Source organism: Elephas maximus, chromosome 5, assembly GCF_024166365.1.
Source record: "Elephas maximus indicus isolate mEleMax1 chromosome 5, mEleMax1 primary haplotype, whole genome shotgun sequence".
Taxonomy (NCBI): domain Eukaryota; kingdom Metazoa; phylum Chordata; class Mammalia; order Proboscidea; family Elephantidae; genus Elephas; species Elephas maximus.
This window is the reverse complement of record NC_064823.1, coordinates 121096040-121112951: the sequence shown is the minus strand read 5'-3', so window position 1 is coordinate 121112951 and position 16912 is coordinate 121096040. Positions and strand designations below refer to the sequence as shown.

Genomic DNA, 16912 nt, shown 5'->3' with positions numbered 1-16912 from the left:
GAGACAGAAAGTAGATTAGTGGTTACCAGGAATTGGAAGGAGGGGGAATGAGGAGTTATTGCTTAGTGGGTCCAGAGTTTCTGTTTGGGGTGATGAAAAAATTTTGGAAATAAGACTTTTTTTTTTTTTTTTTTGAAAAAAAAAAAAAGGTAACGGTGTCTTAAACTCCAAAACCCAAACCCACCGCCATCAAGTCAGTTCTGACTCACAGTGATGCCATAGGGTTTCCAAGGCTGTAAATCTTTACGGAGGCAGACTGCCACATCTTTCTCCTGCAGAGCGTCTAGTGGGCTCAAACTGCTGACCTTTCAGTTAACAGCCAAGCACTTTAACCACTGTGCCCCCAGGACTCCTAATGGTGTCTTAGAAAACGTGCTAAAATGCGTAGAATTTTATAGTTGAAAGAGACTACATCTAGGCTAAGCGCTTCATCTGTAGGATCAGGAAACTGAATCCTGGAGAGATCGATTATTGCTCCATTATGGTGAACCCAAACCAGGCTTTTTGCATACCAGACTGTTCCATACTGCTGTTGTACATGCTTGCTTTGTGGAAACGTCCAAAGACAGATGCTAATAAAACTTGTAAGTACATAAAGGGGTGATAGTGTTTACATGTATCTTGCTTTTTCTCTCACTAGAGATCTTTAACTTGCGAGGAGGCAAAGATACTTAGGTTCTGAAGCATAATACAGTAAACTTAGCTTACTGATTTAGAGTGTGGGCTTTGGAATTAGGTTTACTTTGAGTCCTGACACTTCTACTTAGTACCTGAAAGCACTGACTCTGGATCTCAGCTTCCTTTATCTGTAAAATGGGGATAATACCATGTGGGAAGATTAAATGTCTTTACAGTGCTTAGAGCAATGCCTGGGACATACTAAACATTCAGTAAGTGGGTAGCTGTTAGATGTATTAGCCATTAGATGTGTTAATATTAAGTTATACTTTCATATTCTGCTTACTGTTGTTCTTGGATCATAAAAGTTTCCTCAGTGGTTTAGTGGTTTTGGGAATTTGCCAAAAGAAGAGCCTTAAGGAGGCTATAGCATTTCTGATAGTGTTTCTTTGACACCTGTGTGTAAGCAACCAATGGGACTGGTGGTAAGAGAGATAACAAAAAAGTATATGTAGGCCGTCTGGAGGCCTTGTTCTCAGGATGATTATTGGTCTCTGTTTAGGAGGCACTGTAAAAGTTTGCTCTAAAATGTGACATTTTTATTGGAAAAAAAGGTTTACTTGGGAGTCTTTCAAATATATAGAGTTAGATTTTTTTTGACTTTCTTAACATGGCTCTGACCTGCTTGAACTGGACTAAAGAATCCACATTCTTATCCTATAGTGTGTAATCTTAAGTTCTTTGTAAATCTTTATTTCAAAATTGGGTCTCGGAAGCTAGAAATTGGCAGCTCATAGCCAGGTAAGGCATATTCTCTCATGTAATTCTCAAAAGGCGTATGAACTTCATTTTATTCAAAACGATTTTTCCCTTTCTCCGCCCTTTCACTGCAAATTTAAGATAAACTACCTATAGTTCAGTGCCTACCATATGACATTTTAGATATGTGGCAGCTTTATAAGATTGATATTCTTGTCTTACAGGTTAGAAAGTTGCAGCTCTGAAATTAGCTTTCTCACTAACTTGTTGATGGAACAGAGACTTGGAACCATGTCTTTAATTCTAATTTCTGGTTATGGTGAGAAGAGTAGTTTACACTCAGAGCTGCCACTTACTCCCAGCCCATTATTTTTAAAGACTTATTTAAAATTATGAAATATTTTACACTTAGAAGTACAGAAAATAGTGAACACTTTTGTATTTGTGGCCCAGCTTTAACAGATCTTAACCTTTTCTTAGTGGCTTAAGGGTGTTTTCACCCTCAAGAAAGAAAACATACAGTTGAAGCTCACTTTGTATCATTTCCCTATTCCATTCCCCTTCCTTCATAACCACTGTACTAAAGTTGGAAACCCTGGTGGCATAGTGGTTAAGTGCCGCAGCTACTAACCAAAAGGTTGGCAATTGTAATCCGCCAGGTGCTCCTCAGAAACTGTGGGGGCAGTTCTGCCCTGTCCTGTAGGGTCACTATGAGTCGGAATCAATTCGACGGCATTGGGTTTGGTTTTTTGGTTTATACTGAAGTTGGTGTATACCTTCTCAGGAATATTTTTGTTTCTACTATTAACAAGAATAGTATTTTTGAGTGTTTTTAAACTTTTCAGATGCAGATGATTATAATACTTTATACCTCATTCTGCAGCTTTTTATCTCAGTGTTGTATTTGAGATTTACCCTTAACATTGCAAAGAGTTCTTTAAATTATATAGTATTCCTTGTCACACTTTCTTTGTCCATTCTCCTATTGGTGGCATTTATTTCCAGCTTTAGCTATTACAAAACCCTAAGAATTGCAGGGTCAGAGGGTATTTGCACCTTCTGCATGACTGGCTATTGCTTTATTGTTCTCCATATGATTGCATTAATTTACACTCCTGCTAGCACTGTATAGGTAGTCCCTGATGTAGGACTGTTCAGGTTACCCAAGATACAACAAACTTCACCTACCACCCTCTGGTTTTTTTTTTCTTTGTACTGCATAGTGTTGCAGCGCATAATTTGCTGATGTTCTCATTCTCAGATGTCCACTCACAGATGTTTATATGTAATGTTTTCAACCCCCAAAGATAAATACAGGATTTATAAAGATACTGTTAATAAAAGGCAATAATAATAATGAAAACATTAAAAAAAAAAAAAGGCGTTGGACTTAACATCAGAACTGACTCATGTCAGTCATAGGACACCAGAACCCAATCATAAGCTGGGGACTACCTTTTCTAGTGACTGGAGGTTGTAAGATTTAGATTTTTGTCAGTTAGATGAGTGTGAAATAGCCGTATCTGTGAGGTGTAGAATCACCTTGCAGAAAGCCATTTAACCTTTGGTCTTGGTACCTGAGAGCTGGACCAAACCTGAGGCAAATGAGTGGGGGCTGACCAGACCAAGAGGAACCACCTGGGGGCTCAGTGCTGACTAAGCTCAGGAGGCATCATGGCCACATGGTGAGGCCAGTAAAGGCCTTGGAAGCCAGAGGCTTATGGAGCATCCTGGTTGGTGACAGTGCATGGGACAGTGCCTGGTTACTGACAGTGCATAGTGTGTCCCTCTGTGCTGTGACGCCTCCCAGCCCTCACCCTGTGGGTCTTCATTTGTATCATTTTTTGGTTGTAATCCAGCCTTAGTAAGTATGATATACTCTCTGTGAATTCTGTGTGTTGTTCCAGCAAATTACCGGGCCCGAAAGAGCAGGGGGAGCTGGCAGGTCTGAAGTAGGGGGAGTCATGTGGACTCCTGGGCTTGCAGATGGTAACCTGTGGAGGTAGAGGAAAACTGAAGTTTGGGAATAGTTGGTCTGAAGTGGAGGGAGTCATATGGACTTCCCAGCTTGCAGTCAGTACCCCCGACCCTGCCCTGGGTGGCTGGTGATGAGAGAGGAGGACTGTATGGGCAGCTGGAATCTGAAGTGAACAGGGAATGGAAGCTGAGATTTCCATAAGAGGAAGTGGAGTAGAGTGGGATTTGTTATCCACTGCCTAATTGGGCATCAGAATTGGGTGATCTTAGTCTTCCAGAACTGGTTTGCACAATTGGCCCTGTGGCAGGATTTGTTAAGGGACTCTAACAATGCAGTATCTCATTTAAATATTTATTTCCTTAGTTAGTAGACAAGTTAAGCATATTTTTATGTTTACTGGCCATTAAGCTTTCTTTTGTGAATTTAGTGTTTACATTCTTTATCCTTTTTAAAACAATTAAATGGTTTTTATTTTCCCTGTTGATTTGTAGGAATACTTTATATATTTATATGTAATTTCGTCCATCACCTTCCATTATGTGGCTTGATATTTAACTTTGTCATATCTTTTGTCTTACAGAAGTTTAATTTCAAAGTAGTCAAATTTTTCAATAATTTCCTTATGGTTTGCTTTTCGTATTTTGTTCAAGAAGTCCTTCCCTACTCTTGATTATCGGTTATAAAGATGTTGTTATTTTGTACTGTCAAGTTGATTCTCACTCAGTGACTCTGTGAGTAGAACTGCCCCATATGGTTTCCTAGGCTAAAATCTTTACAGAAGCGGATCACCAGCTCTTTTCTCCCATGGAGCTGCTGGTTGGTTAGAACCACTAAGCTTTTGGTTAGCAGCCGGGCGCTGAACCACGGCACCACCAGGGTCCCTTATCATAAGGATACTCTTTCTATATTTGCTTCTTAAAAGTTAGTTCATTCCTTAACTTCTATGCTCAGGCTTCTATCTCAGCCATATCATATCAAAACTGTTCCTTCAGGAGTCACCAGTAATCTTCTGAATAGTCAAATGCAGAGTAACTTCTCAGCTGTTATTCATTTTATACAGCTTTCTTTAGCGTTTCCGTTCCTGTCTTAGAATTTTCCTTTTAGTTGCTCTGATGCTACTCTTGTTTGTTTTTCCTTCTTCAATCTCTTACTATCCTTTATAAAAAATCGTTTTCATGGATTTCACCTCCGTAATCCATTTATCTCCTGAATCTGTTTTCCTCTTTTTCATCCCTTTTGTTATCACTGTAGGTCCAGTTTTCGTATCTCAGATGGGCTTTTTTTTTTTTTTTTTAATAATTTTTATTGTGCTTTAAGTGAAAGTTTACAAATCAAGTCAGTCTCTCACAGAAAAACCCATATACACCTTGCTACACACTCCCAATTACTCTCCCCCTAGTGAGACAGCCTGCTCCCTCCCTCCCCTCTGTCTTTTCGTGTCCTTTTCGCCAGCTTCTAACCCCCTCCACCTTCTTATCTCCCCTCCAGGCAGGAGATGCCAACATAGTCTCAAGTGCCACCTGATGCAAGAAGCTCACTCCGCACCAGCATCCCTCTCCAACCCATTGTCCAGTCCAATCCCTGTCTGAAGAGTTGGCTTCGGGAATGGTTCCTGTCCTGGGGCAACAGAAGGTCTGGGGGCCATGACCACCGGGGTCCTTCCAGTCTCAGTCAGGCCATTAAGTCTGGTCTTATGAGAATTTGGGGTCTGCATCCCACTGCTCTCCTGCTCCCTCAGGGGTTCTCTGTTGTGTTCCCTGTCAGGGCAGTCATCAGTTGTAGCCGGGCACCATCTAGTTCTTCTGGTCTCAGGATGATTTAGTGGCTGGTTCATGTGGCCCTTTCTTTCTCCTGGGCTCGTAATCACCTTGTGTCCTTGGTGTTCTTCATTCTCCTTTGCTCCAGGTGGGTTGAGACCAATTGATGCATCTTAGAGGGCTGCTTGCTAGCGTTTAAGACCCCAGATGCCCCTCTTCAAAATGGGATGCAGAATGTTTTCTTAATAGATTTTATTATGCCAATTGACTTAGATGTCCCTTGAAACCATGGTCCCCAGACCCCTGCCCCTGTTACGCTGGCCTTCGAAGCATTCAGTTTATTCAGGAAACTTCTTTGCTTTTGGTTTAGTCCAATTGTGCTGACCTCCCCTGTACTGTGTGCTGTCTTTCCCTTCACCTAAAGTAGTTCTTAACAGATGGACTTTTAAAATAGTTTATTTACTGCTTATTTATACTTATTTTCTCTCCCTTCAATGTCTCCCTACCTTTATTCAACCCTCATGGTGCCACTAGATTGCATTTTAAAATATGATCTTATGTTACTCTCCTTTAGGGTCTTTCCTGCTTATAGAAGAAAGTCAAAACCTATAGGAGAAAGTCTGAACCTTCCTTTCCAAACATTATTTTTTGTCAAGCCTCAGATGCACACGTGCATGCCCGCTCATACCTCAGATCCTCACTCTTCCTTACCTGTAGCCATACTAAATTGCTTGCTTTTTAGTCATTCTGTCTCCCTTCAATAAGCCCTGACCACCCTTCTTTGCATTTTGAAACCTACTTATCCTCAAATGCCACCTCTGATAAGCCTTTCTTGAACTCCTGGTTTACCTGTATTCTCTAATAGCACTTTGTTAGAATTTTAGTGGAGCAGTTATTATTGATAATTATACATATGCCCTTCTGCTCCTACTAGATTGTTAAGCTCCTTAAGAATTCTTACTCATTTTTTTCTATTTATTATCTTGTATAGTGTCTGGTATATAGTAGACTTAGCAATATTTAAAGTATGCCTAACCGGATCTTTTGATGATGATGATGTTTTTGTGTACTTTTGAGTCAATTCTGAATCATAGTGTACCCATAAAGAGCCCTGTTGGCCTAATGTTTAAGAACTGGGCTGCTAACAGAAAGGTTGGTGGCTTGAACTCACCCAGTGAGTATGCAGGAGAAAAGACCTGGCAATCAGCTCTGGTAAGGATTACAGCTTAGAAAACCCTATGGGGCAGCTCTGCTCTGTCAATGTGGGATCACTATGAGTAGAAATCAGCTTGATGGCACTTAACAAGTGACCCTATAGAACAGAGTAGAACTGCCCTATGAGATTTTCTAGGCTGTAATTCTTTTTTTATTTTTATTGTGCTTGAAGTGCAAGTTTACAATTCAAGTCAGTTTCTCATACAAAAACTTATACACACATTGTTAGTGACCCTAATTGCTCTTCCTGTAATGTGACAGCACGCTCCTCCTCTCCACCCTGTACTTCCCGTGTCAATTCAACCAGCTCCTGTTCCCCTCTGCCCTCTCATCTCATCTCTGGACAGGAGCTGCCCACTTAATCTCATGTGTCTACTTGAGCTAAGAAGCACATTTCTCACCAGTATCAGTTTATCTCTTAGAGTCCAGTCTAATCTTTGTCTGAAGAGTTGGCTTCGGGAATGGTTTTAGTTTTGGGCTAACAGAGTCTGGGGGCCGTGTCTTCTGGGGTCCCTCAAGTCTCAGATCATTAAGTCTGGTCTTTTTATTAGAATTTGAGGTCTGCATCCCACTTTTCTCTTGCTCCATCAGGGACTCTCTGTTGTGTTCTCTGTCAGGCCAGTTATTGGTGGTAGCTGGGCACCATCTAGTTCTTCAACTCTCAGGCTGATGGAGTCTCTGGTTTATGTGGCCCTTTCTGTCTCTTGGGCTCATATTTTCCTTGTGTCTTTGGTATTCTTCATTCCTTTGGTCCATGTGGGTTGGGACCAGTTGACGCATCTTAGGTGGCCACTTGCTAGTTTTAAGATCCCAAACTAGGCTGTAATTCTTAACTATTGCACCGTGAGGGCTCCTTGGTCCTTTGATAGGTACCTAATTTTTTGGAGCTGTTGCCAGAAGTGCTGGCTTTACATAGGTTTAGGGCAGGCCTGTGTTACTCTGTTCATTATTTTCAGCCATTGTGCAATTACGGATTTTCCTAATAATTAAAAGTGCAGGGCTAGGAGTCTGTGGTGGCACTTGACTACTAACCAAAAGGTTAGTGGTTCGAACCCATTCAGAAGCAACTTGGAAGAAAGACCTGGCCATCTGTTTCCAAAAGGTCACAGCCTTGAAAATTCAGTGGAGTGTGATTCTGCTCCGCAGCACATGGAGTTGCCATGGGTCAGAATGGACTCGATGGCAACTACCTTTGATTTTTTGGTAGTATATATAGCTTTTTCTCTTGAGTGACTATAGGTAGGTGTTCTATTTCACAGAGTGAATTGTCCCATTTGAAGCTGTCATACTTAATTGTAGGTTGTCTGATGCTGTTGCTTTTCAGCAGCTGATAGAAAACATTTTGTTTATGTCTTGGTGCACTTGGTACTTCTCGGCTGATTATATAGTTGAGGCCAACCTTAGTCCTTACTGGAACTAGGATCTTATAGGGTGAGCAGAAAGATCTGAAGTTTTTGAAGAGCGTGATGGTTCTGTTGGTAAAAGAACCATGCTTTTAGTTGCTGCAGCATGTTGTATATGAGAGAATTTTTTGACAAAAGCAAGGCTGATAGCACTGTCCTTTGTATTACTGCTAAAGAATACAGCTCTGGTTTTCAGATATAGGTGACAGCTCTGGTTTTCAGATATAGGTGAGAGAGGGGGTTATTTGAAGTTAGTTGGCCCTAAAATCTAGTGTTTTGACTTATGAAACATGTCAGTTTATTCTGTATAAATTTGGTCTTGATATGGCAGATGGTTAGGTATCTATCCTCTCCTACTTGTTTTATCTAACTGGTCCTTCACAATCCCTGCAGGACCATGCAGTTGATTTGAGTGTGATTTCGCGGAACCGTTCTAGGAACCTACCTTTATTATTATTACTTTTTAAATCATTCTATTTAAACGGCTTACATATGTCAGGGGTAAACTAGTCTAAAAAGACTGTCATCTGTGGCAAATTCAGATTTTAAACCTCATTTAATAAACTTCCTAACTCTTTGCTTTATGATATCTGATGGCCTTGTTCTGATATGTTGTTTTACTGATACTGTACTTTACTAGTATGTGCAGTTTTTCTTGATACGGTGGCTAACTGAGTTGTCAATCTATCACTAAAACTTTGTTGTGAAAAATTAAGTGATTAGGTTTTTATAATTAGCGCAGCTTAATTTTGTTAAATGTCTTTAACTTAGCAAATTTCTGGAAGAACTGATGGCATAATTTGGGAATATGTAATTGTGTGTTTTTAAAATAAATTTCTTCTGTGTACTTTTTTTTTTTTTTAATAGAAGGGTTAGAACACACTGAAAAGTATAGTGAAAATGAAATCCTTAATCCTAAAACCAGGAGAAACCATTTTAAGAATATTTTGGTATGGATTTTTTCTTGTCAAAAAAATTCACGTATTTCATACATATAAAACATTAAATGTTACGTATGTAAGTTATAAAGCATAATATAATGAACATCTGTGGCCCACCATTAAACTGGAGAAATAGAACATTACCAATACTTTACATCTACCTCTCTAGAGGTAAGTTCTATCCTAAATTTTGTGTTTTGAGAAATTTAAACAAGAAAAAAAAGTTTTGTTACACATGTTGTCTGATTCAGTAATGCAATTTTGCCTGTTTTTAAACTGTTCCAAAAGTATAGTATTCTTGAACTTGCTTTTACTTTCCCCGTTTAGTATTGTTTCCAAGAGCTATCCGTTGTTTCCTTTGTGTGTAGCTGTAGTTCCTTTGTTTCCGTGCAGGATAAACCAGTTTTATGCATTTGTCTCTTAGACATTGTTATTTCCAAGTTTTCATTGGTGCACATGTGCAATAATTTCTCTTGAGTGAACACTGAAAGTGGTGTTACTAGGTTATTGGGTGTTCTGATTAACTTTTTTTAGGTGTTTACTCTGTTAGGTGCTTTATTTCTATCTGCTTGTAGGAACTGTTAAGTATGAGTCCTGAGAGCAGAGACCTACCTTACTGATTTTTTATTTCCCGTTGCTTAGCACATAGCCTGACGAACTGGCGGCACTTGTTTTCCTGAATGAGTTTAAGAATTTGCTTAAATTCTGGAGAGTTCATCAACAACCACTATTAAAGTAATACCTTTTATCCTACTTCTGAGAGTAGGAAGAGTTGAATATGTTGATAAAAGCGACCCCCAGGCAAAGCTGGGTTTCTGTTCCGTATTAAGTGTCGATGATACAGTCAGGTTCTAAACTGGAGCGATGGAATGTCCAAGCCAAAAATTGGGAAATAAGGTGGTAGGAAGGGAACCTTTTTTTTTTTTTTTTTTTTGCTTTTGTAACTTCCCTCTTTGAAGATCTTAAGGGGTATCCATTTGGTGTACTTTACATTATTTGTATCCCTGTGGCTTAACTCTTTAGTGTAACTTGTTTTTTGTGTGTGTGTGTGTGTTTTTTTTTTTTTTTATTGTCTGCCACCTGTGTTGTTAACAAGGTAGATGTGGTCCTTGCTCTTATGGAGCAGATGATGGTTCAGTAAGATAATGAAACATTGAACTGCTAATTATGTTTGCTGAGTTTAAGTAAGGGTAGATGTAGGGTGGGGGAGCCTAACCTTAGGGAAAGAGTTCCTTGGGAATAACCCTTAGACTGAGACTAGGAAGATAAATTAAGAAGTAACCTAGGCATACAATCAACTTTTGTATACATATAGGTAGTTAATAACTGTTACATAATGAATAGTGAAGAAACATTTAACCTTTTCCCTGAATTTCTTTAAATATAAAAGTAACAAATATTTGCCTACAATAGAAAGTTTGGAAATTGCCTTCAACTGCATTAAAAGTAAAGATCACTTGTAATCTCACTCCAGAGATAATTCTTTTCTTTAAAAATTTTTGCTTTTTTAATGAAATATTTTAAATACACAGACACACCTTAGTTTTTGGTATTTCTTTTCATTGTTTTTTTCTGTGTATATATATATATGCACACATATTTAGAAGTATTTGTTATTTTTGGTAAGAAGCTTTTATTTCCTAAACTTCATTTATTTTGTTGCTGTTGAGAATATACACAGCAAAACATACACCAATTCAACAGTTTCTACATACGCAGTTTAGTGACATTGATTATATTCTTTGAGTTGTGCAGCCATTCTCATCCTCCTTTTCTGAGTTGTTCCTCCCTCATTAACATAAACTCACTGCCCTCTAAAGTTCTTATCTAACTTTTCAAGTTGCTGTTGTCAGTTTGATCTCATATAGATAGTTCTTAAAAGAGCATAATGCTCAAGGCATACCTTTTTTTTTTTTTTACTAGTTAAGAGAACCCATTTCTTGATTTTAAGATGTCTTCAGGGGATATTTTTGGTTTAAGGTTTAAAGATTATCTCAGGGCAATAGTTTCAGGAGTTCGTGTAGCCTTCATAGATCCATAAAGTCTAGAGTCTATGAGAATATTAAATTCCATTCTGCATTTCCCCCCTTTTTATCAGGATTCTTCTATGGAATCTTTGATCAGAATGTTTAGTAATAGTAACCAGGTACTATGCGGTTCTTCTGGTCTTATGGCAGAGGAGACAGTTATTCATGGAGGCAGTTAGCCACATATTCCCTATCCTCCTCCTATTCCTGACTCTCCATCTTCCTCTTGCTCCAGGTAAATGGAGAGCAATTGTTGAGCACGTGGCCGCTGAATTCACCCCCTTTAAAGAACTTTTCCATAAGCCCCCTTTGGTGAACTCTCTTTATTTCTTTAGTAAGGACTGTGTCACATAACCACTTCTTGCTTTAAGGGATGCTAGGAAATGTTTTTTAGCTCAGCACATCGCTTCCCAATTAAAACCGGAGTTTCATTTGTAAGGAAGAAGTAAAGAAAGGAAATTGGATAGGCAACTAGCAGGCATTGCCATGTAGGAGAGTGGGTGGCAAGAATGAACTGAGGAAGATCACTAGAGAAGCCACTCTTAGTAGCCTAGCCAAGAGATGATTGTAGCTTGGGGCTAAGGTTGAATAGAGATTTGAAGAGAAGTAGAAGGATTTGGGACGTACTTTGAAGGTAGAGTCGACAGAACTTGCTGATAGATTAGATGTGGGTGGAGAGGAAAAGTAAAGAAGCTAATAAAACCAAAGACTCATGGGAGCCATTAGTCCAAAGGACTAATCTACCACAGGAACTGCAGCTTACAAGACCACGAGACCAGAAGAACTAAATGGTGCCCAGCTACCACTACCAACCATTCTGACTGTGGTCACAACAGAGGGTTCAGGGCAGAGTGGGAGGAAAATTGTAGAACAGTATCTGTTGCTGGTGGGAGTACAAAATGGTACAACCTTTATGGAAAACAATGTGGCAATTCCTAAAAAAAAAAAACCAAAAATGTAACTGTCATGTGACCCAGCAACTCAACCCTTAGGTATATACCCAAAAAACTCGAAAGAAGAGACTCAAAAAGAGACTTGTACACCAATGTCCATTGCAGCACTATTCACAATAGCCAGAAGGTAGAAACAGCATAAGTGCCTTTCAGCAAATGGATGAATATGCAAAATGTGGTACATACATACAATGGAATACTACTCAGCCAGTAGGAGAAATGAAGTCTTGAGACGTGCTACAGTATGGAGCTCGAAGACATTATGCTGAGCAAAATAAGTCAATCACGAAAGGACAAATATTGTATGACCTCACTTATATAAAAAGACAAGAAAAGGCAGTTTTGTATAGAGACCAAAGTTTATTAGCAGTTTCCAGGGGTGGGAGAGAGGGGGGAAAAAAGGGGTTAACAGTGATGGAAAAATCACATTGATTAAAGGGTAGGGTTGCATAGCTATTTATTGTAATTGCTGTCAATAAGTTGTACACCTGTAAAAAGTTGAATTGGCTAAAGTTGTATGATACGTTTACAGCAAGAACAAAAATGAGCAGCTACTGAGGCTGCTTATGTACGACGAAACACCTCATGGAATTTGGTTCCTTGCTTTGGAGGTTTAGGGTCATGATTTCATGAAACATTCCAGTTACTTGGCCTAATACCATGTTCAGTGCTTCTGTTCTACCTCCTAGTTTGTCATGTAGTGCCTAGGGTCTTAAAAGCTTGCAAGTGGCCATCCACGGCTCAACAATCTCTATTCACCTGGAACAACAGAGGAAGAAGGAGAGGCAGGAATAGGAGGATAGGGAATCTGTGGCCAACTGCCTCCATGAACAGCCACCTCCTTTGCCATGAGACCAGAAGAACTAGATGGTGACTGGCTTACCGTTAATGAACATTTTGATTAAAGATTCCATAGAAAAATCCTGATGAAGAGGGAGGAAATACAGAATAGAATTTCATATTCTCATAGACTCTAGACTTTCTAGAGCCGTGGAGTCTAGATGAACCTCCTGAGACTATTGCCCTGAGATAATCTTTAAATTAAACCAGAAATATCCCCTGAAGTTATCTTAAAATGGAGCAGTAGCTTTGCTTAAGTAGTAAAAAAGGTCTGGCTTGAGCATTATGCTCTTTTAAGAACTATATGGGATCAAATTGACAGCAACAACTCAAAAGATTAGATAGAAACCTTAGGGGGCAGTGAGTTTGTGTTAATGAGGGAGGAACAACTCAGAAAAAGAGGATGAGAAAGGTTGCGCAACTGAAAGAATATAATCGATGTCATTAAATTGTACAAGAAGAAACTGCTGAATTGGTATATGTTTTGCTATGTATATTCTCGATAGCAACAACAACAAAATAAGATTAAAAAAAATTGTAGAACAGAAAATCAAGTTCGTAAAAAAGACTGGATTTACTGGTCTGACAGAGACTGGAGGAATCCCTGAGATTATGGCCCGAAGACACCGTTCTGAATTGGAACTGAAGTCATTCCTGGAGACCACCTTTCAACCAAACTGTAGATGCCCATGAAATAAACAGAAACACCCAAGAGGAACAAGCTGTTTAGAATAAACAATTATACGAGATTAAAAGGGTAGCATTTGCCTAAAAGCAAAGATGAGAAGGCAGGAGGGGTGGAAAATCAGGTCGAAAGAAAGAAAAGGGGAACGTAGGATGGTAATGGGGAAAGTGCTGACACATTGTGGGGAATGAAACCAAGGTCATCAAATAGTTTATGTTCAAACTATGGAATGGGAAACTAATTTGCTCTGTAAACTTTCATGTAATGTACAATTAAAAAAATAATAAAACCTTAGAAAAACACCTAGATTTTTGTCTTTAGCAACTAGATAGATAATGGTGATAATTTCTAAGGTGTAAGAGTGAGGGAGGAGGAAATTGGAGATATGGAGGAAGACCAGGAGTTTTACTTTGTCCTTGTTAGGTTTTAAGGTAAGGAAATAACAAGTGAGCAGTTGAATATATGAGTCTGGAGGTCAGGTCCAGAGAGAGATTTGGACATCACAGAGATAGAGATGATATATTTAAAGCCCTAGTGGGTAACTTAACTCGGGGGGAATTTGGTTAGAAAAGGAGTGGATCAAGAACAAAACCTGGTTTTTGTCTTGAGCCCCTAGCGCAGTTTAAAGCTGAACCAAGGAGAAATAATAAAGGAAAATGAAAGTGTGCTATCAGTGATGTATTAGGAAAGCCAGAAGAGTATTGTTCATCAGAGCCAAGAGAAGAATCTTTCAAGAAGAACCGAGTGGCCAACTTTGTCGTGTTGCAGAAGGGAAGCAATGACCATTGAATGTGTAGTGTAATGGTCGTTGGTGACCTCGGCAAGTGTATTCTCTTTGGAATGGTGCAGATAGAAGCCTGATTGGAGTGGGTTGCTGAAAGAATGTGAGTGGAAAAAGTGACAACTGTCGCCAATTCTGTTAAGGAGTTTTGCTTTGACAGGGGAGCATAGAAGAGAGACCATAGCTGGAGAAGAATATTACTTGAAGGATTTTTTTTTTTTTTTTAATTCTGGTAAATACTAGAGTATGTGGCATGTTAGTGGTCTGAGGAGGAATTGATTATGCTGGAGAGAAGGAAAGTAGTTGGAGGTACAAAGTTCTTGAGAAGAACTGAGAGAATGGTATCCATAGCGTTAGCAGAGAATTTGATCTTTAATAGGAACAGAGACACTTAATATTCATAGTAGCTAGAGAGCCTAGATTTAGATGTGAGTTGTTTGGGACATGGGAAAGGCACCAGCATTTCTGTCTGAAAAAAAAAAATTTTTTTTTTTTTTTTTTGGTGCTTTAGGTGGAAGTTTACAAATCAAGTCAGTCTCATACAAAAAGCCGTACACACCCCACCATGCACTCCTAGCTGCTCTCCCCTTAATGATACAGCACACTCCTCCTCTCCACCCTGTATTCCCCGTGTCCATTCAAGCAGCTCCTGTCCCCTCTTCTCATTTCGCCACCAGACAGGTGTCACCCACATAGTCTCATGTGTCTCATTGACCCAGGAAATTCACTCCTCACCAGGATCATTGTCTTACAGTACGGGCCAATCCCTGTCTGTAAAGTTGGTTTCAGGAATGGTTCCAATCTTGGACTATCAAAGGGTCCAGGGACTGTGACTGTCAGGGTCCCTCTGGTCTCAGTCAGACCATTAAGCCTGGTTTTTTTAATGAGAATTTAAGATCTGCATCCCACTATTCTCTTGCTCCATCAGGGATTCCCTGTTGTGTTCCCTATCAGGGCAGTGATCGGTGGTAGCTGGGCACCATCTCATTCTTCAGGTCTCAAACTGATGGAGTCTCTGGTTTATGTGGCCCTTTCTGTCTCTCGGGCTCATAATTACCTTGTGTCCTTGGTGTTCTTCATTCTCCTTTGCTGCAGGTGGGTTGAGACCAATTTATGCATCTTAGATGGTCCCTTGCTAGCATTTAAGACCCCAGACGCCTGTCACCAAAGTGGAATGCAGACCGTTTTCTTAATAAATTTTGTTAGACCAGTTGACCTGGATGTCCCCTGAAACCATGGTCCCCAGACCCCCATCCCTGCTACTCTGGCCTTCAAAGCTTTTGGTTGTATTCAGGAAACTGCTTTGCTTTTGGTTTAGTCCAGGTGTACTGACTATCCATGTGTTATGTGTTGCCCCTCCCTTCACCTAAAAAAATTTTTGTCTACTATCTAGTTAGTGAATATCCCTCTCCCCTCCTCCTTCCCCACCCTTGTAACCATCAAAGAATATTTTCTTATGTGTTTAAATTTTATCTAGCGTTCTTTTAATAGTGGTCTCATACAATATTTGTCCTTTTGCAGTTGACTAATTTCACTCAGCATAATGCCTTCCAGATTCCTCCATGTTATATATAAAATGTTTCACAGATTCATTGTTGTTCTTAATTGTTGCATAGTATTCCATTGTATGAATACACCGTAATTTATCCATTCATCTATTGATGGGTTGCTTCCAACTTTTTGCTATAGTAAACAGTGCTGCAGTGAACATGGGTGCGCATATATATCTGTTCATAGGAAGGCTCTTATTTCTTTAGAGTATATTCCAAGGAGTGGAATTGCTGGGCCATGTGGTAGTTCTGTTTCTAGCTTTTTTGAAATGTTTTCTTAAAGTATGAGTTAAGGTTATCTGAGAGTGGAGATGCAAAAAGGAAGAAAGTAGGAGTTTTAAAGAGAATGAAAAGTTGTGTAATAGCCATTTTGGCATAGAATTGCTGGGCAGTGTTAAGTTTCCATTTGGGATTTGTGGTCTTGAATTTACCATGAGACCAGTTAATGACGGTTGCGTGATTTCCTTCAGCAATGCTTAGCTGCTTAGGAGGACAGACACAGAGGGGAAGTTTTTTAGTTCATTGGAGAGTGAGTTTAACTTGCATTGGGACTTTGCCATGTGAGTACCACAAAGGAAAAAAGTATTAAGTTTGACAAACGTATTTGCAAGGGAGTGACTTTAATGAATGCTCATGGAATCTAAGCTGGATAAGGAGGGAAATGAGGACATTAGGGTGATTCATAATGATTGAGAAATGGTCAAATTTCAAAGAAACCAACTGCTAGATTTGGAGTACAAAAGTAAGTGAATTTAAGATATAGCTTTTATTCTCTGGTGTATGTCAGGATTAAAAGAGTAAGAAGGTAACCGAAATATCAGAGAAGAAACCAAGTCTACAAGGCTGCTAGCCTACACGAGACACAGCATCATCTACCCTGAGACCAGAAGAACTAGATGGTGCCCAGCTACTATGAACCGTTCTGACTGGGGTCACAATAGATTGTCCCAGATAGAATGGGAGAACGATATAGAACAGAACTCAAATTCTTTAAAAAGACCAGATTAACTGGACCAGTTGAGAACAGAGGACACTGTTTAAACTTTGAACCAAAACTATCCACCGAGGTCACCTTTTAGCAAAGTAGCAGAGTGTCACACAATATAAAGGATATTACCCATATTACTAAAAAGCCATCTGTTTAAGACCAAAAGGTCAACATTTATTCTAAAGCAGAGATGAGACGGGGACAAGGAAACTAGAGTACTGGAAAGAGAACTGCCAGAACACAAAGGAAATGTTGACACATTGGGAAAAATGTAACTAATGTCACTGAACAATTTGTGTGGAAATAGTCAAATTAGAACCTAACTTACTGTGTAAACTTACACCCAAAATACAATAAGATATTAAGAAAAAAAAAAAAGTGAACTTAATCCAGGGAGATCAGGAATCTGAAAAACTT

The 16912-nt window shown here is 39.4% G+C and overlaps 1 protein-coding gene across 2 annotated transcripts in view; it reads left to right on the top strand.

Moving 5' to 3' along the window:
- The window catches only part of UBE2K (ubiquitin conjugating enzyme E2 K), a 62429-nt gene that overhangs the window by 6549 nt on the left and 38968 nt on the right, over positions 1-16912 (top strand). Inside the window, exon 1 of one of the 2 annotated variants that reach the window (XM_049886979.1) lies at positions 4844-4987. The exons of the other annotated variant lie outside the window; for it this stretch is intronic. Within the exon in view, the coding sequence (XP_049742936.1) occupies positions 4961-4987 (27 nt within the window). The 5' untranslated portion in view covers positions 4844-4960. Of the gene's footprint in view, positions 1-4843; positions 4988-16912 lie in introns of those variants that run through there. 2 annotated transcript variants of the gene reach the window in all.